At 56.7% G+C, this 22,830-nt stretch overlaps 1 protein-coding gene across 1 annotated transcript; it reads left to right on the forward strand.

Moving 5' to 3' along the window:
• The first annotated feature begins 1,514 nt into the window (after nt 1-1,514).
• EHD1 (EH domain containing 1) lies at nt 1,515-22,591 on the forward strand. Its single transcript, XM_081062652.1, has 5 exons — nt 1,515-2,169; nt 6,056-6,153; nt 16,456-16,868; nt 20,082-20,246; nt 20,608-22,591. The coding sequence occupies exons 1-5, from the start codon at nt 1,766-1,768 to the stop codon at nt 21,130-21,132; spliced, it is 1,605 nt and encodes a 534-aa protein (XP_080918778.1). The 5' UTR covers nt 1,515-1,765; the 3' UTR covers nt 21,133-22,591.
• Nucleotides 22,592-22,830: the final 239 nt, after the last annotated feature.

Genomic DNA, 22,830 nt, shown 5'->3' on the forward strand with positions numbered 1-22,830 from the left:
CTGTGGTTGATGAAAAGAATGCTAATACAAATACAAGGAGTAAATCCGGGACCTAAGATTGCAGGCAGTGCTCTCCAATGCTTAGAGAGGGAGAGGCAATCAATTTAACATTACTTATTCCTTCAGAAGGCACTGAGGTCTGACCCTACAAGGGGTGGGCAACCAAACCTCCCAGATTGCCCCCTCTGGTTCCCAATTGACTCAGCTCCCCTAATATTCTGCCTCTTCTGAGTTCCTGCTTCTGTCCTCTTAGCCTGCCGGCCTGTTTTCTTCCCTGACATAGGCACCCAGCCCTCCAGGTTCCCACATCTCCCAGAAGCCGGAAAGTTGGACGTGAGGGCTTCAAGTACCCAGCTACACTTTAGATTTGTCCAGGAGCCTCCCGGGAGCCCCTCTGGCACTTTGGTGTCCTGTACTGGTTACATAACAATCACAGTCCCCAAAGCTCTGACATCACCCACTGAAGATTCTCACCAGCCTAGACAGCCCAGTGGACTTCCACTTGTGGCCAGGGACCATGGCAGGCGAATGAGCCTAGTGGAACTGCCTGGAACTGGTAAGCAGGGGTGGGGGTTGGGGCCACAGGTCAGCATGAAAAACTGGTAACTGGTGGTGACCCTGAGAGGAAAGCGGAAGTATTTGGGTTTTTTAATTTCCCCTAAGTTCCCACAAGATTTCACTGTTGCTCCATGTTTCCCCTCCTCCTCACATAGGTAATTTCCAATTTCACTTCCTCAAGACTCATGCGGCCAGGCGGCCTCAACTTCCTCTTCACCCTCTCCCACCCTCCCCCAGATGCAGTCTTTTTGAGGCCGGCCTGTTCTCCCACCACATGTCATATGTCATATTCGCCCGCTACTGCTTGTGTCCATCTCCAAATTCCCAGCCCTTTTGGCCCGAGGGGAGCTCAACTCTTGCTGGTCCGATTTCCCCCTTTGGCTTCCTCTCCCTCCTTATTTTTCTGTACCCAGTTTCCACGCCTTCTCGGAAGTTCAGCTTCCTCTATCTCTTTCTTGCCTCCCCTTCTCCCAAAGCAGACAAAGATTCGGGGATGAGAGGGAGTGGCAGGGAAGCAGGCGCGAGGAGGCAAGGAAGAGCAGTGCAGATGGGAGACGCGCGGCCCTAAGGGTCCTGCAAACTTTCCGGAGATTGAGCCCGTGGGAGGACGAGGACCGTGCATGGGGGAACTGCGGGTGCGGCGTGTAGTCGGAAAGCTGGAGTGTCTAACTGGGCGTCTCGCGGACGCTGGAAGGCACACTAGCGCCGGGCCCTCCTCGCGCCGGGCTCCCGCTCCCGTCCTCCCCACCGCAGCACTTCCGCGAGCCGGCCCAGTAAAGGCGAGGCGACACAAGGGTGGTTGCCACGGCACCCAGGCCAGGGGCGGGGAGCTGAGCAAGAGGGGCTCGCGAGATTTGCAACCGGCCAATGGGAGGCGGGGGAGGGAGGACGTGGCGCGGAGACCGTGGGCGGGGCTCTTTCCGCCCCCTCCCAATGCCCTGCGTCCTGGCGGCGGCGGCGCACGTGCGCGCACCCGGCCGGGAGGACGGGCCTTATAAAGGGTTCTCCCTACAGCGCGCGGTCCACTCCGTAGAGGGCGCGCCGCGGGCAGTGCCGTGCGCTTGCGCAGTGTGGGCCGCTCCCCGCCCCCTGCCCTGCAGCCCCGCTCCCCCTCCGCCTGCCGGCCGGGCCCCGCCTCGGCCTCGCGCCCGCGCCCAGCTCACAGCCCTGGTTCTGCTCCGCAGCAGCCAGCCCCGTCTCCGGCAGCATGTTCAGCTGGGTCAGCAAGGATGCCCGCCGCAAGAAGGAGCCGGAGCTCTTCCAGACGGTGGCTGAGGGGCTGCGGCAGCTGTACGCACAGAAGCTGCTGCCCCTGGAGGAGCATTACCGCTTCCACGAGTTCCACTCGCCCGCGCTGGAGGACGCCGACTTCGACAACAAGCCCATGGTGCTGCTCGTGGGCCAGTACAGCACGGGCAAGACCACCTTCATCCGGCACTTGATTGAGCAGGACTTCCCGGGGATGCGCATCGGGCCCGAGCCCACCACGGACTCCTTCATCGCGGTTATGCACGGCCCGACCGAGGGCGTGGTGCCTGGCAACGCTCTCGTCGTGGACCCGCGGCGCCCCTTCCGCAAGCTCAACGCCTTCGGCAACGCCTTCCTCAACAGGTAGCCTCTGGGGACAAGGGGGGCGACCAGGGCCCCGACCCCGCACTCGGATCCCGACCCTCCCGCGGTTGCCCCCACGCCATCCTTTGTCTCCGAGGCCCCGGAGAGACCCTCAGCGACCACTCCCTGGAACAGGGTCCCCTGCCGCTTCCCATAGAAAACCCATTTGGGGCTCTGGGACTGGGCGTCGTTGGCTTCCCCGACTTCTGTCACCCCCAGAATTTTCTAGGTTATCAGTTTAACTCCCAAAGGTCCCAGCCCCACTTCCCTCAGAACCAAGGGTTAGTCTTGTCTCCATCTCCTCCTTCCAGGCTGGACGCACCTAATTCATTCAAACCACCACCCCTCTTCCTTCAAGGGTTTTTCTTATGTGTCTGGGAAAATACGGTGAAATTTTTAGCCATTGCCTTTGCCAATGTGATGTGTGCTGTGCTGTGCCTCCCCTGGGACCTGTGGTTTTGTGTAGGCGGAACTGGGAGGATGTGCTGTGGCCTGCTGAGTTTGGGGCAGCAGACAGATGGGGTTGGAACTCTCCTCCCGGAGTCTGTGGGTTTCATGAAGCAGCCTCGGGCGGTGGCCCTGGGGCCCCTGAAATGAAATATGATTCGGGCCCTGAGTTCCTCTGTAAACTCCATAGGAGGTTCCTTAATCTATTTGGGCCTCAGTTTCCCCAGTAAAATGGGTGAAATCTGACGTCTCATGATGAGGATAATCCTCCAAGATTCAGTGATGCTACGAATGAAACGCATTGGCCTCCTCTCTCCGGAGTGCAGCAGCCAAAGCTCACTTTCCTCTAAAGGAGCTTGGAAGTGCTAGTCAGTGTTCCTAAAATCCCGCCCCCCCACCCCCATGGAGCATACCAGGACTTCACGGATCTGCCCTCTCTGCCGCCTCCCATTCAAGGAGTGGGTCTGGGTAAGAGCCTAGGGAAGAATCCTTGACGCTTGCCTTCTAGGTCTCTGCCCTGTATGATCACATTCCTTTTCGGACACTGTCCAGCCGCTCTGCCCGGGGAGGACCAGCTTGCCCCCACCTCCAGGAACAGAGTTGACATTTAACAGAGAAGAGGAGCAGGCTACTGTTGTCTTTTTGCCCTTTTCAGGCTTTTAAACTCATTCTCCTGCTGTTTTTTTCCCCCTTTTTCCTCCTCCCCCCCCCACTCCCCCCCCCACTCTGGTTCAAGCCGCTGTCTCTCAGTCTAGTTGTGTAGGACACAGCTCACCTGCCCTTGCTGGTATGAGCCTTGCACGTTCCCCCCTCCACCCCCCCTTACCCCCCCCCCAGGTAGTCTGTCACCAGTCATCGGTCAGCCACTCATGGCAGCTCTCGCTGGCTGCCGGCCGCTCATGCTGGCCACCAGCCACTCATGGCAGCACATGGTAGGTAGCCCACGGCAGCACACAGCAGCCCACGGCTGCTCACGCTCGCTGCTGCTCCTGGCAGCACAGCAGCCCGCGACAGCCCACAGCGCCTCACGCCGACCTCCGGCTGCTCCCGGCAGCCCAGCTCCAGGGAGAGCCGTTGTTCACAGTGAGCTGTAGAGGGCTCAGCTCACTGGCCCTTGTGGGAATCGAACTGGCAACCTCAGCGTTAGGAGCATGGTGCTCCAACCGCGTGAGCCACCGGACCACCCCATTCTCCTGTTTTTTTCAGCTGCTAGCATTTGTGTGTTAGGGCCAGAGTTGAGTAAAGCTCTTTGGTGAGATTCCTGAAGAGGCGTGGCCCGTTTAGCCTGGAGCCTTCCTCTGGAAGAGGATGCTGGTGTTTCAGAATTATTGTGAATGTACATGGGGGATTGACTCAGACTGTTGGCTGGCGGGCGTGGTGCGATCTTGTGGAAAGTTTGGCTGCTATGCTGGGAATTCCAAGCATTACTAGTTCTCTACTTGTGTGCAGAACTTTGGGGAGCTAGAAGGGAGGGGGTAGCTATAGCTCCCTTGACGGTCCTTAGGTCTCCACTTCTGCTTGTGAGAGAAAACCTTTTCTGAAAGGAAAAAGGGGCATATGGCCTGTTTTCTGGATTTGGAGACCTAAAGTTTCAGAGCTGAAAGGGATCTTAGCATCTAGGCAACCCCCACCCCGTGGGTTCAGGCGACCCCGGTCTGCGCCAGGCCGATTTGTGTGTGGCGCTCACCCAGCAGGTGGATGCAGCTCTGATTGTGTGTGCAGCGGCAGTGCTGGGTCCCAGACAGGCACTTTGATGGCATTGGTGCCGCAGGATGCGACAACCACACTTGTTTCCTTTTTGCCACCACCTCATCCCCAGAGGGTCCCCACGTTCTAATGGCCCTGCTGAAAGGGGCCTTGTCAGCCAAAGGTGGGGTGGGGCGCGGATTGGCACGGGAACTGAGGCCTGGAGCTGTGTCAGCCTGTGCCTCCCCACCAGCCAGGGCACACAAAGGGGGCTCTTCTCCGGCTGACACAGCCTCTCCCAGCGCCCTTGAAGAGACCCATTGAGTCATGAACTTGCCTTTCCGGCCTTTTCCCCCTAAATGGCTGCTCTAAGATGAACATCAGATGGAGCGGAGGGAGGCAGGGCACAGTCAGGGTGTGCAAAGATCGTGCTGTGAAAACTCATTGCGTAACTGGTACCGCCCCCTTGTAGTTCGGGTGAAATCTGCATCCTTGCCGGTGAGAACGCGGAATGGGATATCTCTGTACTGCTTGTACTTTATGTTTCCCACCACACGCCCTGGGCTTTGCAGCGCAATGATTTCTGAGTCCTACAGATGTGAACTTAGTCACCAGGCTCATTCGCAAAATATTTCTATGTATGTTACCACCCAGAGCCAATTCTGCTCCAAATCCTTTGAGGTCGGTGTTCTCTCCAGGGACTCCCTCCCCGAGCAGGAACCCCAGGTCTGGCACGCACTTATCTATTTACCCACGCACAGCTCTGCTGCTCCATGGGGGAAGATGAGGTCCAATTTAGTGTACTGTGCGGGTCAGCTGGATTTGCTCTGTTGTGTTTGCAGGCCACCTCTCACCCCTGGCCAGCTGCCCCTGGCCTGTGGGCCACTGGTCACTTGGGGGGTGGTGCCAAAAGAGGAAGCTAATCAGCTCAGATTCCTCCCCGCTGTTGGAAAGGCAGCTTTAAGCCTGCGTCCTATAGACAATGGATCAGTATTTTCTTTGCTCACAATACCTTTTTCAGAGAAGTTTTGAAAGGAGCCTTTTCTGTGTCCAATCAAGAATCTCTGCTATCAGTTGGGACAGCCCCTTGCTGTCCTGGGCTGTTCTAAGTCCAGGGGGAAGGAACTTAGGCACGCACAGCTAAGCCCTCACTCAGGGGTTGCCAGTCTGTCTGTGCCTTCATTCTGCCTGGACCAGCTTTGACAGTCAGAAAATGGTGTCTGTACTTGCCTGCTCCACCACCTAGCCTGTGTGGTCTCCCAGCTTTCACTGGCCACCCACTGCAGTCCCTTCCCCTGAGCAGCTGGGTGGACGGCAAGGGCTGGGCCCAGCAGCAGTGGGAAAGGACCATCTGTCTTCGGTGTGTGGAAATGGAGACAAGTGGTTGAAAATTTTAACATGGAACCCCCAGGTTCCAGTGTCACCCTTTTGCTTCCCTTCTGTATTGGAATGGTGACCTAGGCTCCTTGCAGTTTTCAGTAACATGTCAGCAACTTGAAAGCTGAACTCTTGAACTCCAGGGGAAAAGCTAACGTGAGGAAAGTGCTGATGCGGCTCAGTTTGAGCCTGCTGCTGGTTGGATTCCAGTTAAGAGGACATGTACGGTTTTCTGGCCACCCCTGGAAACAAGACGACAGAAAGCCTCCTGTAAATTCCTTGCTTCTGGAAAGGAAGCAGAGGTGACAGTGGAGCATGGACAGCAGCGATGGCCGCATCCTGACCTCTCTCTCTTCCGGCTCTCACTCTTGTGCAGGTTCATGTGCGCCCAGCTGCCCAACCCGGTCCTGGACAGCATAAGCATCATCGACACTCCTGGGATCCTGTCTGGAGAGAAACAGCGCATCAGCAGAGGTAACCGGCTGTGACACAGCCCAGGGCTACTTCCATCTGATGTCTGTGACACATGCCGCCCGAGAAGTCTGGCCCCGCCCAAATGAGAACCCATTCTCCAGTGGCCTCGTGTGTCCATAGTGTTTCAGGCCCTGAGAGGCAGGGGCTGCTTTCTTCCTTGGCTCCCTTTGCTAAGGTTGCAGGAGCCGTCCACAGCCCGTGCTCTGTGGCTTTTGTGGTTTTTAGCCCCTAGGTCATGCTGGGAAGGACAGGATTGGGTGCCTGGGGCTGCCTGGGAGGTCACAGGAAATTGCTCAGTATCTGGGTGCAAGAAACCTCAGCCAGCCCTGCTGCTCTTCACACCCGGGAGCTCACACCTTAGTTGGTGTCTAAAAGCTTTGCCTCCCAAAGCCACATACATTCCTGGTGAGTCTTGCAGGCCTGTGAGAGAACAGTTCGCCTCGGAATGTGTTTCAATTTGCTTTGCTTAAATGGTGGTCAGTAGCAGTCTCCCTGGGTGCTGTGCGTGGCGGAAGGTTTTTGGGCTGAGTATTAGCGCACCAGGCCCATTCCACTCGTGTAAACTCCTGGCTCGATTTTGCCAAGATTTTCTGAAGATCTGGTTCAGGACATTCCTGAACTGGGTTCTCATTTTGCTTTAACCGTCCCCTCCCCCTTTTGTAGAAAGGAGGGGAGCTCAGGATCTGGAGGAACTTGAGGACAGGAGGGTGACATGTGGCAGACCAGGAGTGGAGCCTGCAGCTGCAAATGGGCACATGGGAAAATCAAACTCAGAGAGGGCTTGAGGACAAGTGACCTGTTGATTTATCAGCAGCTTGCAGATCTTCCCAGCTCCACTTGCCCTCCGGGTTGTCCAGCGTTGGTGAGCTTTGCAGTTGAAGCCAGCAGCCTTCAACTTGAGATGTGGGCAGTGTGTCTGCTGCGGCTGGGGGGTCGGGGGGCTGGGCTTGGTGCCAACAAACCTTGCTTCTCTTCTTTTCCAGGCCTATGGGCCCCTGTCTATATAGGATGGCATCAAAGCATACTGAGCCTGCTTTATGTCTCTAGATCTGCCTTAAACTTTTAGGTTGTCTGCATGTTGATAATGACACTTCTAGGAGTTCAACGGAGTGAATTTGGGGACCCTTTCTACAAAGGCCAGGGCCAGGTTTTCCTTTTTTACTGCTATTATTGTTCCTACCTGGTTTTAAGAACATGCCTAATAAGCAAGTCTGGTCATTTGCCAAAACCAGGCTAGAAAACCAAATCAGTTACTCTTAAAGGGAGAGACCGGCAAAAGGGCATTGATTCTCAATCTGCCTCCAGAGCTGAGCTTTCCTGGAGGGACTGGACTCTCTATAGAGCTGTCTTTGGAATGACCCAGAGGAGTAGGCAAAGGGGCTTTGCCCAGTGCTCCCAGCCCCGGTTGATACGTACACATCTTTGGATGAGAGACATTAGCTTATAAAAAGAGGCTTAACTTCCCAGAATGCCGAGTTCAGTATGGCTTTTAGAGCTGTGTGGGAGTGAAGGTATTTGAGGGAAAGGGTTTAGGGTTCTTGTGGCCCTGTTGTCCCATGAAAGGAAACTCAGAAATAGCTGTTTTCCACCGGTCCTGGGAAGTACCGGTGGGCTGTCTTTGACCCTTTAGCTTGTGTCCTTAGAAGCTAGCCATCTGAGAAGTTGGGAGTGTGTGTCTGATACATTAGGTACGCAGGCCCTGCCGTCTGGGATGTTGCCCTCCCCTACTTCCCCTTCCCTCTGCTTCCTTTCCGTGTTAGCAAAAAGGCAGGCAGTGGTGTCTAAGCTTGTTCTCTGTGGCAGGCACCAGAGCAGTGTCTCCGCTTGCCCTCCAGGCAGACAAGGTGCATTTGACGGGGACGGGTAGGATGTGGCTGGCAGCCGGGCCTTCAGGTTGCCTGAGCAGATGGCAGATACCTGGAAGCAGAGGCAAGCTGAAGACAAGGGGCTTCGTTAGTGCTCGGGCTGTGCCTCTCCAGGTGTAGCCCCTCTGGGTCCCTGGGCAGCCACAGAAGGCAGCCCCCCCTCCCGCCCCATCAGGGGCAGGAAGCAGCAAGGTGGCTTAAAGATGAGTGCATTGCTCTGATTGGCGAGGGCTTCCTCCTAGGAAACAGCAAGACATCAGACTAACTTTACCTGGACCATGTCTTTCCCTCCATAACCCTGGAGGTCTGGGTTTAAAGTTTTACTAAAAGTTACAAGTTGGGATTTGCTGTGGAATATGTTTGGTGTCAGCATGTTACCAGCAGGAGAAGGGCCATCGTGCGGTGCCTCTTAGATGTCCTGGGTGTGGGCTCCAGGGGTGGTGACCACTGATTGGATGGAAAAGGAGAGGATTTCTCCTCCTTGCAGCCCCACCCATCAGTCATTGCCAAGGTCCCATGTTGCCCTGTCCAGCAGGGGAAGTCAGAGCAGGGCAGCGCGTTCCAGGCTCCCCAGCCACCACCTCTCTGTTCCCTTTGCTGATGGTGTGGAAAGCAGGTGTTTCCCTCTCAGAAAGATAGAGCCAACAGAAACCTTGGGGCCCGGGCAAGCAGCATGCATGTCTGTGGTCCACCAGACTCACTCCCTGGGAATGGAACACCCTTCTGGAAGTTGCATGTACATTAGAGTTGCTAATTACGTTTGCTTCCATTTCCCACTCTATCTGCTGGGCCGCTCCTGACTTTCCCCCCTTTTCCTCATGATCCTCAATGTGTGCGGGAAAGATAAAGGAGGGCCCGTGCAGGCCCAGGGAAGTCAGGACACAGCCCAGGCTCTGCGACAGACCCCTAAGAATCCGGGGGTCTCGGGCTGCCCTTCCTTGTTGTGCTCATCTTGTGCTAATGATTGTAAAGATAGCGTTCTCCTGTGTCAGCAGAGGTGACCTGCCAACACAATGTTCATTCCTGAGTGCTGCCTGTGTGGCAGACAAAGGGCATTCCAAAGGGTATCTGGGGCCAGCCAGGCTGGTGCCCTGGCTCCCAGGCTGCTGGCTGCCCGCAGTCACGGTAGGGTTTTCCCATAGCTGGTCCTCAGTGAAAGCCCCACCACGGGAATCAGAGACCCAGCCAGTGCACGCCCCTACCGCTGTCTCTGTGGCTGCGAGCTGAGCCGTAACTTTTGTCTCAGTTTCCCCCTTGGAAGTCATGTCAGCAGGGAAGTGTTGTTTGAACTTGGAGGAGGAGGTTGGAGCCCAGCCAGCCGTGTGCCTGGCTTTCTGCTGACCGTTGCTCCATGGACCCACTCCACATAGTTGTCACAGCAGCTGCACCTCGGAGGAAGCTACTGCTCTTCAGATGAGGAAACAGAGGCTTAGCAAAGTTGAGTAATTAGCCCGAGATGACACCCAGGCTAGCTTGCGTCGGCACTAGGATTGGAACCCAGCAGAGGCTGTGTTCACCCCGCACTGTCAGAGAAAGGGTGCTCTGGGGTGAAGGAGCCCCTGAGAGCTTGGATCAGACTTGTCCTGACCCTCTTAGGTCATCACTGTGCAGGGCTTCTGAGCGCTCCTAAAATGCTTCTCTCCTGGCCTGAGACCAGAAATGGACCTGAGGCCCGCTGTTGTTTGAACAGCAATGCTGGAATCTTCTTCCTTTCCCCTCTTGTCTGCTTCCAGCCAGAAATTCCCCTCATGGATTGGTACTAGGAGCCCTGGCCAAGGCTAGCTGGTCTCCTGGGTTCTCACTTGCCCTCCAGCTGACTGTCCCTGGTTCCCAGACTCCATCCAAGACTCGGAGCCGGCCTGCTCCTTAATGGTCAGGTACGGCCTCCCCGGCCCGGACCTGGAGCTCTCTGACCCAGAGGTGTCCCTTCCTGCTGACCCTCATGCTGACCACCTCCTGAGATGCCCCAGCCCTAAAAGCCCTCCAGGCCAGTGTTTCACCAGGGTTTTTCAGCCCATAGAATGTTCCATGAAGTTGTCCAAAAGCCTTGTTCAGGGCTGAGTGCTGCGTGCCTCCTGGCTTCCCAGCACCCACAGCACAGCTAATGACAGAAGGTTCCAGTCCCAGGTCAGTACTTTAGGGGCCTGGGGCCCTCGGGAGTTGCTGCAGCCTGGGAGTTGCACTAGTAAAACAGGATAGCAATCCAGTCACTTGTTCTTGTCGGGAGTGCAGGGATGTCCATGTGGAAAGCTCCGCCCTGGTGCCTGGTGCCCAGATAGTGTTTTACAACTGTCAGTTGTGGAAAATAAAGACACTGGAAAATACAGGAGTTTCCAGACTTTGATGAGGAAGACCTTTTTCTGAGTAACGTCCCGAGGAGCTGAGGGTTGGGAAGCACTGACTCAGCGGGGTTTCCCTTCAGATTCCAGGTCCTCGGCCCCCTGGGCTCGCACAGTAACCTACTGGGAGCCTTCCTGTCGCCAGCGCCCCCTGCTGCCCCCCCCCCACCCAGTCCAGCCTGACAGCTTTTGGCCCGAGCCCCCTTTGGGAATGCTGCCGGCTCTGCCTGCCGCGGGCGTGGGCCGCTCAGCGCGCGGAGGAGTGGTACCAGCCGGTGCGGGCGCGGGCACCTGTCCGAGGCTGCGGGCCTGGCAGCCGGCTCGGTAGCAGCTGGCCCGAGCGCCTGCACGCTCCGTTTATATTTGGGGTATGAGGCATTCTTCACAGCGTTAGAGGTGGTTGTTGCCCACACACGCATCTGAATCGGAGCTTCTTGAGTCCAAACTACAAATCCTGTGAGTAAATACTAGCAAACCTTTCCCGAGTGCTTACAGTGTGCCAGGCGCCCACTCGATGCTCATAGCAGCCCTGTGAGGACAAACAGCCGCAGAGAGGGAGCCTGGCTTGCTAGGGTCACACCGCTGCTTGAGTAGAAGATTCGGGATTCAAATGGGCCTGATTCGAGTCCATCCGTCATCCCCTTGGGCCCCCCAGTCTCTTGTTTTGTTGCTTGTTAGGTCCGATTTATTAAGGTCTACATTATACATAGTAAAATTCACCCCTTTTCAGTGTACAGCTCTCTGAAGCAGTCATGTAACCACCTCCACAACCAAGATACAGAGTCTTTCTGTCACCCCAGAAAGTTCCCTTTGCCCCCTTATAGTCACTCCTGGTCCCAGGCAACCTGCTGAGGGTGATACTTGTCCCTAAAGTTTTGCCTTTTCCAGAATGTTGTAAATGGAATCGTGCAGTATGAAGTTGGGTCTGTCTGCTTTCCCTTAGCCTGTGCTTTGGAGCTTCGTCATGTATTCGAGTGTCAGCGGTTTGCTCCTTCTGTTGCTGTGTTGTCCCGTCCTGTGGGCACACCGTCATTTGTTATCCGTTCACCTGCTGAAGAGTATTTGCGTTTCCAGTTGGGGGCAGTTTTGAATAAAGCTGCTATAAACATTTGTGTACAATGCGAATTTTGATTTTAATTTCTCTTGGATAGACGCCTCGTTCTCTTGGAAGTACCTGGTGTGGGGAGGCCCCTTTCTCCTAAACACTGGGCTGTACTGGGTAAGTCCTTGTCTTTAGCTTAAGGAAGCGCAGCCACAAGTCCTCACAGTGTCGATTCTCAGCCCTTTAATCTCTGTTTTGCTCTCCTGGGCCCAGCACGAACGAGTTGGAAACGTGTGTGATGGAGAGCTATGGCGAGCAATATCCAGACCCACGCAGCTTGAATGGCAGGAAACAGAAGTTGATTGGAGACAAACCCTCTATTGTTCGTGTTCTAGAAACTTGGAATGTATGAAGCAGCTTTTCCCCCAGCTGCTGGAACTACCTGTGTGTGGAGGGTGCTAGCGTGGGGCGAGGATGTGTCAGCTGCTGCCTCTGCACCTCGGTGCCGGACGGCGCGAAGCGTGACTTGTCAGGAGGCAGACCCAGTGAGGAAGCGCCGAGAGAGCAGGAGGGCCCGGAGGGGGCTCCGTGGGAACGGAGCCGAGGTGAGAGGCACGGCCAGCGTGCTCACTTCCCTGAGACCGAACACAGCCTGATGGGCTCAGCCTTTCTGTTCTCTTCCCCCACCGCCAGGGCTCTGTGCGTTGGAGTGCGGGTGTTAAAATGCACAGAACATAAAACTTAGCCATTTTTAAGTGTACATTTCTGTGGCATTAAGTACATTCACGTTGTATCAATATCACTGCCATCCATCTCCATGACTTTTTCATCATTTACAACTGAAACTCTGTCCCCTTTAAACACTAACCCCCCATTCCCCCTTCCCCTAGTTCCTGACAACCAGCATTCTGCTTTCCGTCTCTATGGATTTGACTTCTCTAGGGACCTCCTGTACATGGAATCCTGCAGTATTTGTCCTTTGTGACTGGCTTATTTCATTATTTCATAATGTCTTCAAGGCCCCAGAACTTTCTGAGCCAGAGCATGTCCCTTCTCAGAGATGGCCTGGCGCTTACTCGGGCTGCAGGGTCAGCCTTTTCTTTCCATGGTGCCTGTGTCCTTCATGGGTTACTGGTGTTGGCGCTGTGACTCCTGCAGACGAAGCTCTAGCTCGGCTCCCCCGTCTCTGGGGGTGGGGACAGTTTTCTCTTTCACCAAGGACACCGAGATTTCCCACTTTTAGTGCGGAATTGCTGGGCATCAGATGGTGGCTGACGCGTGATTCAGGGACTAACTGTATCCTGTCACTGAGGCTGACCTCTGGTGTGTCCCAAAGCCTGAAGGCTCAGCGCCTTGGGTGTGCTGGGTGCGTGGAGGTGGGGCGCAGGCAAGCTCATACCTGTACTTGTCACCTGCCTCCGATCTCCAGGCTGAATGGTGGCTGTGGCCACCGGGCCAGTTGCGTGGACTTCATGCGCTCGACGCTGCAGCTTGAGTCTAGCCCTTAGTGCCAGTTGAGGCCGAGTGAGGCGTTGGTGGGCTGAGGGGCCCTGGGTGGGCCTGGCGGTGGCTGCCGCCACCTGGTTGTACACCTATGACGACATCACACAAGCCTGAGTGTTGAGACCTTTTCGTGACCTGTGGGTGGACTTGGCCAGCCATTGTGTCTCCCTCACCAAAAGTGTGAGCGTTTTCCATAATAAACAGGAAATTTTATTCACCTGCAAAATAATGAACTTAGCTCTCTTGGCTCCTTTTGAGGTGTTGGTGAGTAATTGGGGTGCAGGGGGGGCACTCAGCTCTGGCTGGGAGCTTGGGGACCTATAGGCAGTGACTGGTGCCTCACTTCTCCTTCCTCCTCGTTCTCTCTCTTTCCCCATTGTGCTCTTGGCCCCCCACCATTGGGGGTGGGGGGTAAGGCCACATGGGTGGAGTGTGGGGTTGACCTCAGCTCCCTGCTCTGTCCTCACTCCTGGGCCAAAGCTAACTTGGGCTCCAGCCCAGCCCATCAGGGCGTCCCTGTTCCGAGCGCTTTGCTTTGGCATCACCGCCTTCCCAGCTGGGTGACTCTGTAGTCGTGTGAACTTGTGTTGGTCTGAGGACAAACAGTTTGATGAGGGGAGATGTTGGGCTTCATTTTTGCAGAGAGGGAGCCACGGTTCAGCACTGAGTCATCGCTTTGCAGTGCTGACCGGCCATTCCCAGAGCCGGCCATATAAGGCGGTGGCGGGGTGGCCCAGGCAGGCTTTGCTGCCTCCCAGATGGGTGCAGGCCGCCGTTCCCTGCCCCGCTTCCTCGGCCTGATCCTGAGCCTTCCTTTCTGGTTTTCTGCTGACTGCTTCCTCTGGACGGCCCCTTCGTGGCTCTAGCGGCCAGTGCGTGGTGTCTGGGGTCCTCGGGGGCTTGAACTTTGGAACCAGCACCCTGTGAGGGTGGCTGACGACTATCACAGCAGTGGCCTGGCACTTGCTCCATGCCCTGCCACACTGAGCATGGGGAATCTGCCATGGGACTACCAGAAGGCTGCCCGATCCTCCAGAAGGCTGATTGCTCCCCTGCCCTGGCTCAAGTTCAGAGTCACAGCGGCTGTGCTGTCCCCAGCTCCACCTCACCTCCACCCTGTTAAGAAACCCCGGTGTGCTAGGGTGGGGAAGGTTGCACATTTCTGCCCTGGAGAGGCTGCCATGCTAAGTGGACAGAAACAGTGGATTTGGGGTCTTCCTTAAGTTTCGGTGTCTTGCCATAAGGGTGACAGCTGGCCTCTGGCCTCAGAGCCAGGCCCAACATTTGTTGCTCTTATTTCCTGAGCAGTGAAGCAATCTCAGGCTGCTTGTCCCTTGTTCCAGTGGGCCTTGTCACCTCTCCCCTCGCTTGTGCTTCGTCCGACTCACGGGAGTCATTCCAGTGCCCGGCCCTGTGCTGGGAGCCTGATGTCACCTCATGTGACCTTCCCATGATCTTAGGAGGAGGAATGGGTTTTTAAATTTTACAGATGAAGAATGTGTAACTCAGAAGTTAAGAACGTAAGGTCACAGTCAGTGGCTAGAGCTGGGAGTTGAATCCAGAGCTATCTTATTTAAAAGCCTGTGTTCTTTTTGAGTGTCCGAGTGTGGGGAAGAGGCTGAGAACACTGCGGCGTTAGGCACACAACACCTCTGAAACAAACTTGAACCTGGGGGCCCCTGTCAGCCAGAATGTTTATCTAACCAGCCAGGGCTTTACCCCCAGGCACAGCCCCTAGTGTTCACTGTTTATCTTAAAATCCTGGTGAGGGGCTCAGGTGCCGGGCTGTGGACTTGCATTCAGCCCAGGGGCTTGGCAGGCCAAGTACCTGGGGAGCAGCCAAGTACCACCACTGTGATGAGTGATTCCGCAGGTTCCTTTTGAGAGGGACGGAGAGGGCTGCCCTCCGCGTGGCATTATAGGTTGCTCTGGGCCTTTTCTCGACACTTTGTCTTTTTCTTTGGTTTTCACCTCTACCTACTACTTTTCTGTTCCCGCAGTCTAGAGAATGCATGTCTGGATTCCCACGTGGCCCCAGGTTGGGAGTACAGGAGCAGGCTGTGAGGCGAGGAGATGGGTTGGTCCTGTCTCTGGGCCACGTCCTCAGCTCCTCTCTATAAAGTAGTTTCTCTGCTTATTCTCCAGAGCTTGACTGAGCTCTGGAAAGTACTCAGTGGTGCCTGAGAAGGCCAGCCTATGGGTGGCCTGTGGTAGTGTGTGAAGACCAAGGAACCAGAGCCCAGGGATAGGGAGGCTTGCCCAGAATCACCCAGGCAGGAAATGGCAGCGCAGGGGCTGGGACCAGGATTTCCAGAGACTCTTAGGCCATTGTTTCCACATGGGTTCCTACCTCTTCTTAGGGTTCCTGAAAGGTGAGAAACAGTTTTCACTTCTCTGGCGGCAGTGGAAGAAATGGAAACATTTTGAAGAGGCGTAATTGTAAAGCAGAATACAAATTAAACCACCATTACAGAAATCCCAAGATCCACTGGCTTAAATCAGACAGCCGATAGTTTCTGTAAAAAATAGCAGTCCAAGGCCATCCTGGACGTGCAGCCTTCATCTCTGAACCCAAGATAGCTACTCCAGCTCCTGTCGTCCCATGTGCATTCCAGCCCTCAGGAAAGTGAGAAGGACAAAGGGGGCTCATACTCCTTTTCCTGTTCATTTCAGCTGCCAGAAAGCTGGGGGTGGGGGGCGGTGAATCCAGCTGAAACTAGACAGTTCTGTCATTAAAGGGAGCATTCCAGTCGGCAGTCTCTGCCACAAATGTTCACCAGAGGACCTTAACTGGTCGGTGGGAACCAGTACTGAATGGAGCAGAGAGCTGGAGTTCAGTCCAGCTGCATTTAAGACCTAGAGAAGGAAGTGGTTTGTCGCACTTCATAGGCGCGTTGTAGAACTTTCTGAGGGGTCAGAGAGGTAATATTTTTGGCTTGCAAGCCTTATGGTTTCTGTCGCAACAACTGAACTCTGCCGTTGTAGACAGAAGCAGCCGTAGGCAGTACAGCTGAGGGTGGCTATTCCAGTATAAGTTTATTTATAGAAGCAGGTGGTGGGCCAGATTTGGCCCTCAAGCTGTAGTTTTTAGCCCCTGTCGTAGAAAATAAATGAGATTCCTGCAGAACGGGGAGCTTAGTGTGTAAGCACTGGACAGATAGCAACCACAGGTAGTGTTGCCATTATTGGTTGTCTCTGCTGTGCCCGGGCGCCTGGGTGGCAGCTGGCAGCCGCACGTGAGTGTGCCCTCACCGCATGGTGCTGAGCCACGCTGCTGGGGTCTCTTCCTTACTCCTGCTGGAGTCTGACCCACTTTAAAGCCTGGACTTCCTTTGCATTATTTATTTTTTATTATTTATTTTAAATGCCAGGTGCTGCATGGGTGAGGGCGCTCCCATGGTGGGTACAGAAATGGAGATGACCCTGCCCTCAGGGTGCTGTGCTGTGCATGTGAATACATTCTGGAAATTTAAATGACCCCAGGCGGAGAGGAACCAGGCCAAGTCAGAGCCGCCGCGCCCCTGGGCCCCAGCTCACCCTTGTCTCCCCGCAGGGTACGACTTTGCAGCGGTCCTGGAGTGGTTCGCCGAGCGGGTGGACCGCATCATCCTGCTCTTTGACGCCCACAAGCTGGACATCTCCGACGAGTTCTCAGAAGTCATCAAGGCCCTGAAGAACCACGAGGACAAGATCCGGGTGGTGCTGAACAAGGCCGACCAGATCGAGACCCAGCAGTTGATGCGGGTGTACGGGGCCCTCATGTGGTCCCTGGGGAAGATCATCAACACCCCCGAGGTGGTCAGGGTCTACATTGGCTCCTTCTGGTCCCACCCGCTCCTCATCCCTGACAACCGCAAGCTCTTCGAAGCCGAGGAGCAGGACCTCTTCAAAGACATCCAGTCTCTGCCCCGGAACGCTGCCCTCAGGAAGCTTAATGACCTGATCAAGAGGGCGCGGCTGGCCAAGGTAGACCGGGGGGCGGGGCCTGCTGCTGGTCTCGGCGTAGGGGGCACTGGGATAGGCCAAGGTAGACCTTGGGGCGGGGCCTGCTGCTGGGCTGGCTGCAGGGGGCACTGGGATAGGCCAAGGTAGACGCGGGGGCGAGGCCTGCTGCTGGGCTGGCTGCAGGGGGCACTGGGACAGGCCAAGGTAGACCGTGGGGCGGGGCCTGCTGCTGGTCTCGGCGTAGGGGGCACTGGGATAGGCCAAGGTAGACCGGGGGGCGGGGCCTGCTGCTGGTCTCGGCGTAGGGGGCACTGGGATAGGCCAAGGTAGACCGGGGGGCGGGGCCTGCTGCTGGTCTCGGCGTAGGGGGCACTGGGATAGGCCAAGGTAGACCGGGGGGCGGGGCCTGCTGCTGGTCTCGGCGTAGGGGGCACTGGGATAGGCCAAGGTAGACCGGGGGGCGGGGCCTGCTGCTGGGCTGGCTGCAGGGGGCACTGGGACAGGCCAAGGTAGACCGTGGGGCGGGGCCTGCTGCTGGGCTGGCTGCAGGGGGCACTGGGACAGGCCAAGGTAGACCGTGGGGCGGGGCCTGCTGCTGGTCTCGGCGTAGGGGGCACTGGGACAGGCCAAGGTAGACCGGGGGGCGGGGCCTGCTGCTGGTCTCGGCGTAGGGGGCCCTGGGACAGGCCAAGGTAGACGCGGGGGCGCGAGGCCTGCTGCTGGGCTGGCTGCAGGGGGCCCCAGCGTGGGTCTGCCTTTGGAATGCCCAAGACCAATCCCTGCAGACCCCTGGCCACCCCCACACTGCACTGTGTCTGAACCAGTCCTCTCTTTGCGCCTGGGGGCGCAGCCTTTTCTTAACTGAGATTCTTGATGCATATAAACCCCAAACTGGAAGGTCCCACTGTACCAGCAGACAGCTTGGGGAGTGGGAGTGGCTGGAGGTGCAGCTCAAGGCCTCCTGGGCTTCCCTCCCAGCTCTGGTGAGCACCGATGTACACTTAGCACGTACACTGGGCGCTGGGGACACCGTGGGGACTGACAGGTCCCCAGCCTTCTAAGACTGGCCAGCGTATGGGGGAAAGCAGAACACAGAAGGAAAAACAAAGCACGGTTGATTGGTAGTGTCTTGGGGAGAACACAGGCTGCTGCAGAAGCAGACAACTGGGGAGCTGTCCTGGTGGCTGGGCCAGGCTGGGGGCGGGGGCCTCTGGTGGGCGCTGATGCTTAAGCCAGGATAGGAAGCTAGTGGAGAGATAGGGTGCGAGCCTGGGGGCCCAGAGAGAACGCTGGGTTTCAGCCCCCAGAGGCCTTGTAGAACTATCCCTACCTCTCCATGGAAGCATGGCGCCCACTGGCTTCTGCAGGCAGCATCTGAATTGCTCAAGAGTTTGGACTCTCAGTGCCTGGCCAAGCACTTCAGTGAGACCCTGGGGTGGCTGGGGCTGGAGATGAAGGTCAATGCCTTCAGGCACAGAGGAACAGAACATGTTCCCTGAGGACATCTGATTTTGAATACTGCCAAGTCTTGAACCTGCCCAGGTAAGTTTTCAGGCCAGGTCAGTGCGCACGTGAAGATCACGCACCAGCATGGCACAGAGCTCGGCTGTCAGCCCGGGCTGGTCAGTGATGGCAGCCAGCAGCGTCCCTTGTGCAAAACGGCCACGGGCAGCAGAGGTGACACAGGCGTGGGAAGGCGTTCTGTGAGTGTTACGGCTTCGGCGAAGGCCAGTGAAACAGCCACCGCAGGCTCCTGAGTATGGTACACCTGAGGAATGGTGCTTCCTCTCTGGGAGACAGGCTCTGTCCTGGGAGCCAAGGGGGACCCCGAGGGCCATGCCTCTGGGGAGACTCTACTATGGACAGAACACTGGCCCAGGGCACCCCCACCATCTTGAAACCTGGGGTCAGGGAGTGTGTAGCCTGACTAATGAGAACTGACCCTTCATCCTTTCCCACCGGGCTGTGTCTCCACCCTGGTTATCCCGAGTGCTCATGGACCAGCAGGTCGGAGCTTGCCAGAAGGTAGGTTCTCAGGCCCCACGTCTGCCCGCTGAACCGGAGTCTGCATTTGTACGTAATCCCGAGGATCTGTCTGCATAACAAGGTTGCAGAAGCCTGCTCTGGAGACTACAGGGCTACACTTTTCTCTAGGCATTTCACCTCTAGAACCTTCCTGGTGAGTGGAGCTGGTTCAAAGAAAGGAACCCGTGAGGAAACCCAAGTAACTGGCTCGTGGCCTGAGGGGAAGGACTGAGGGATATCCTGAGCCCAAAAGGGACAGGTAGTAAATGGAGAAGAGATCATTCCAGGCCCTGCTCAGGCCACAGGGAAGGGCATCTCCCCTCTCTCCCTGCCCAGCCCCTCTCCTGGCAGGGTCACCAGTGCTCTGGACCAGCCTCCTTCCGGGACAGAACAAAGGGCAGACTTCGGTCCCTGCCTGTTCATTTACAGAAGTGGTGTGTAATCGCCTGGCCCTTGGGCACATTGAGTCACCATGCTTGGGAAACCCCGTGGTCTCCAAACTTGTCCCCCACCGGCTGGTCTGAGACCGTTTCCTTTTCCTGGAGTGAGTGGGTCTCTCTGCGCCAATTCATGCTGTCCTGTGATGAGCAGAGTGGTGGCTGCACTCTGTGACAGGCCTGCTTCACTCTGGCGGTTCTCAGCTAGGCCCTGGCCCAGGGCTGATGGGGCCAGGCCAGTGGAAGGGATTTGATGGGGTGGAGTCTGGGGGTGGGGGCGAGGCAGGCTGGCTGGCTGCAGCCCTCCATGACTGGACATTGCTTGGCAAGGCAGAGGATTTGGAGGGCTGGTGCCTTTGGAGGGTTGCCAGCATTACTAGCCGGCTGTGGGGGAAATGAAGGGTGTGCCGCCTTGAATTGGCAAGTGTCTAAGCAAGGTATTAAAACTAAGATAAAGCTCAAAACATCTGGGGAAAGCCTTGTGGAATTTCTCAATCCTTAGTCATCCCTGGGACAGTCACGATGATAAAGTGGAGCATAACTCAGGCCATGTTGGAAATTTGTCACTTGGACATCAATGTCCACACGTTTGCATATGCAGGATGGTGGGGCCCTGCACCTCTGCTGCGGGGGTGGGGGCCGTGTGCAGAAACTAAGAACATGGGCTTTGGAGTTTTCCTGGCCTCCCGAGCTATAATCCCAGCTTTCTGGGGCTACACTCCTGACAAGGTGTCCAGGAAGCCCCTGACGTCTGCCCCTCCCGTCTCCACAGGTCCACGCCTACATCATCAGCTCCCTCAAGAAGGAGATGCCCAACGTCTTTGGTAAAGAGAGCAAAAAGAAAGAGCTGGTGAACAACCTGGGAGAGATCTACGCGAAGATCGAGCGGGAGCATCAGATCTCCGCCGGCGACTTCCCCAGCCTCCGCAAGATGCAGGTACAGCCATCCCAACTGGTGGCCCCAGTGGTTCTCCAGGGGGCGAGGTTTCCCAAAATGGAGATGTTGACCCGGGCCCTGACACCCGGGAGGGGAATGTGGTGAGTCAGCCTGGGTGGCGGGGAGAGGACGGGGTTGCCCGGCACGCTGGCCGCATCCCACAGCCCTGCAGGGGAGGACTGCTTTTGCCTCTGATGCCCAGATTGGGGAGCCAAGGCCCAGCGGGGTAACTGAGTTGCCCGAGCTGTTAAGTAGCTGTGACTCGGAACTCGCTTTCTCTTGGGAACCCTTGGTTTGCCCACCCCACCTGGCGTCCGGGAGGGGCCTGACCCACCCTTCGCCTTCCTGCCGCCCGCTGCAGGAACTCCTACAGACCCAGGACTTCAGCAAGTTCCAGGCCTTGAAGCCCAAGCTGCTGGACACAGTGGATGACATGCTGGCCAACGACATCGCCCGGCTGATGGTGATGGTGCGCCAGGAGGAGTCCCTGATGCCCTCCCAGGTCGTGAAGGGTGGCGCCTTCGACGGCACCATGAACGGGCCCTTCGGGCACGGCTACGGCGAGGGGGCCGGCGAAGGCATTGATGACATCGAGTGGGTGGTGGGCAAGGACAAGCCCACCTATGACGAGATCTTCTACACGCTGTCGCCCGTCAACGGCAAGATCACGGGTGCCAACGCCAAGAGGGAGATGGTGAAGTCCAAGCTGCCCAACACGGTGCTGGGCAAGATCTGGAAGCTGGCCGATGTGGACAAGGACGGGCTGCTGGACGACGAGGAGTTCGCCCTGGCCAACCACCTCATCCGGGTCAAGCTGGAGGGCCACGAGCTGCCCGCCGACCTGCCCCCACACCTCATCCCGCCCTCCAAGCGGAGGCTCGAGTGACCACCCAGCAGATACTGGGGGGAGGGGAAGGGGCACCGGGTCTCGAGCTCCATAAAGACTGAGTGGCTGTTTCCTCAGCTCTTGCAAAGGAAAACCACCATCTTTCTTTTCAGGCTGTTCCTGGGCCCAGCAGGGGGGGCAGGGGTCGTTCTCGTATGTGAATGATGGAATTTTATGCACAAGAACTATGGATATTTTTAATATATAACGTTAGAGGCAGCCTTCTTTCTTGCCTCCTCCTCCGTCTGACAGGCCCACGCCCACACGCACACAGGCTCTGCCTTCCGCATCCTTGCCCCCTGCTCTGGCTGTGCAGCATGTCCTGCCACTATGGGCGCTCCCAGCACACTGCTTCTGGCATTGCTGGGCCCTTGGGCCGCGTGTAGACAGAAACAACCCGATTGCATTGGTTTCTGAGCTGACTGTTGCTTCTCTGGGCCCTTGGCTTCCTCCGTGCTCCCAGATTCAGGTTCTTGTGCCTCCCTCGGTCCTGCGACCCCCTGTGCACAGACCCTACTCTGCTCTCATATCCTCCCACCCTTCACTCGGCAGTCACAGAAGCAAGGCCCAGCTCCCTTTTTGGGAGCGGCGGTGGGGGATGGGTATGTGTGAGAATCGCCTTCCAGAAAAACATATAAGCTACTTTTGGTTCTGTAAGTGACACCTTTTATACTTGACCGAATTTTTCGGTAACTTCGTAACCACTTATTCAGAAGCTGTGATTTTTGTCTCCTTTCCCACACTCCAACCAGGGGCAGCTCTACCCAGGAGCCATTAGACGGTGCGTACAGAGCTCACCCCGCCAGGGCCCCCAGAGGTGTGTTTCCGGCTGCACCCTCTCACTTTCCTGGAACATTGTGGTATACCTCCCGGCGCCACCCTTGAGTGGGTGGGTGATGGGTCCTCGTGAACCTGGTATGGCTCGGTGCTCCAGCCCCAGTCTAGTGGCCAGACAGAGACCCTACCCTCTGTCACCAGTCCCTACCCTCTGTCGTCCCCCCTCACTTCCCATGGAAGCCCTCCCCTACCTTCTTCCCCTGAGCAAAGGAGGCGGCACGTGACTTGGATGCCCTTCAAACAAGCCCCTCCCCAGGCTGAGCAATAAACCTGAGCCAGCGAGCAGCCAGTTGAGGCCGCCTCACTGTTTTGCCTTGGCCAGGCTCTCCAAGGACTGCCTCGGGAGCTTGGATGTGCTCGCTGGCCAGTGGTTCCCGCCGTGGCCTGGAGCCATATTGAGAGCTGCTCTCCGGGCCTCTGTCCATTGGGTCTGAGTGGCAGGAACTGGCCTGGTTACGTTCAGCCGGCCTCTGCCCAACATTCCATATGGTATTAGGTGAGGATGGGGGCGCTTCGTCGCGAATTCAGTTTTAGGTGCCAGTGGCTTATCCATGCGCACCTATGGGAAGAAAAAGCAACTAAGACAAGAATTTTTCTTGCATTAAAAAAAGTCATTGTGCTAAAGCTGGCTTCTGGTGCTTCGTTGTCTCCCAGGGGCCTGCTCCCCACAGTGCCTGCTGGGGAGCTGGCAGAGCATTGTGGGGGCCAAGATGCAAGCCTGCTGGGGTGAGGTGGCAATCCCTGCCTGGTCACACTCAGCTCTGTGGCAGCTATGCCCTCCTCGCAATAGAGTGAAGCCTGCAAATGGGGCTGACAAACCCTTTGCGATCGGTGGGAGCTGAACAGTAGTTTGTTTGAGGA

This window comes from Rhinolophus hipposideros, assembly GCF_964194185.1.
Source record: "Rhinolophus hipposideros genome assembly, chromosome: 10".
Taxonomy (NCBI): Eukaryota; Metazoa; Chordata; class Mammalia; order Chiroptera; family Rhinolophidae; genus Rhinolophus; species Rhinolophus hipposideros.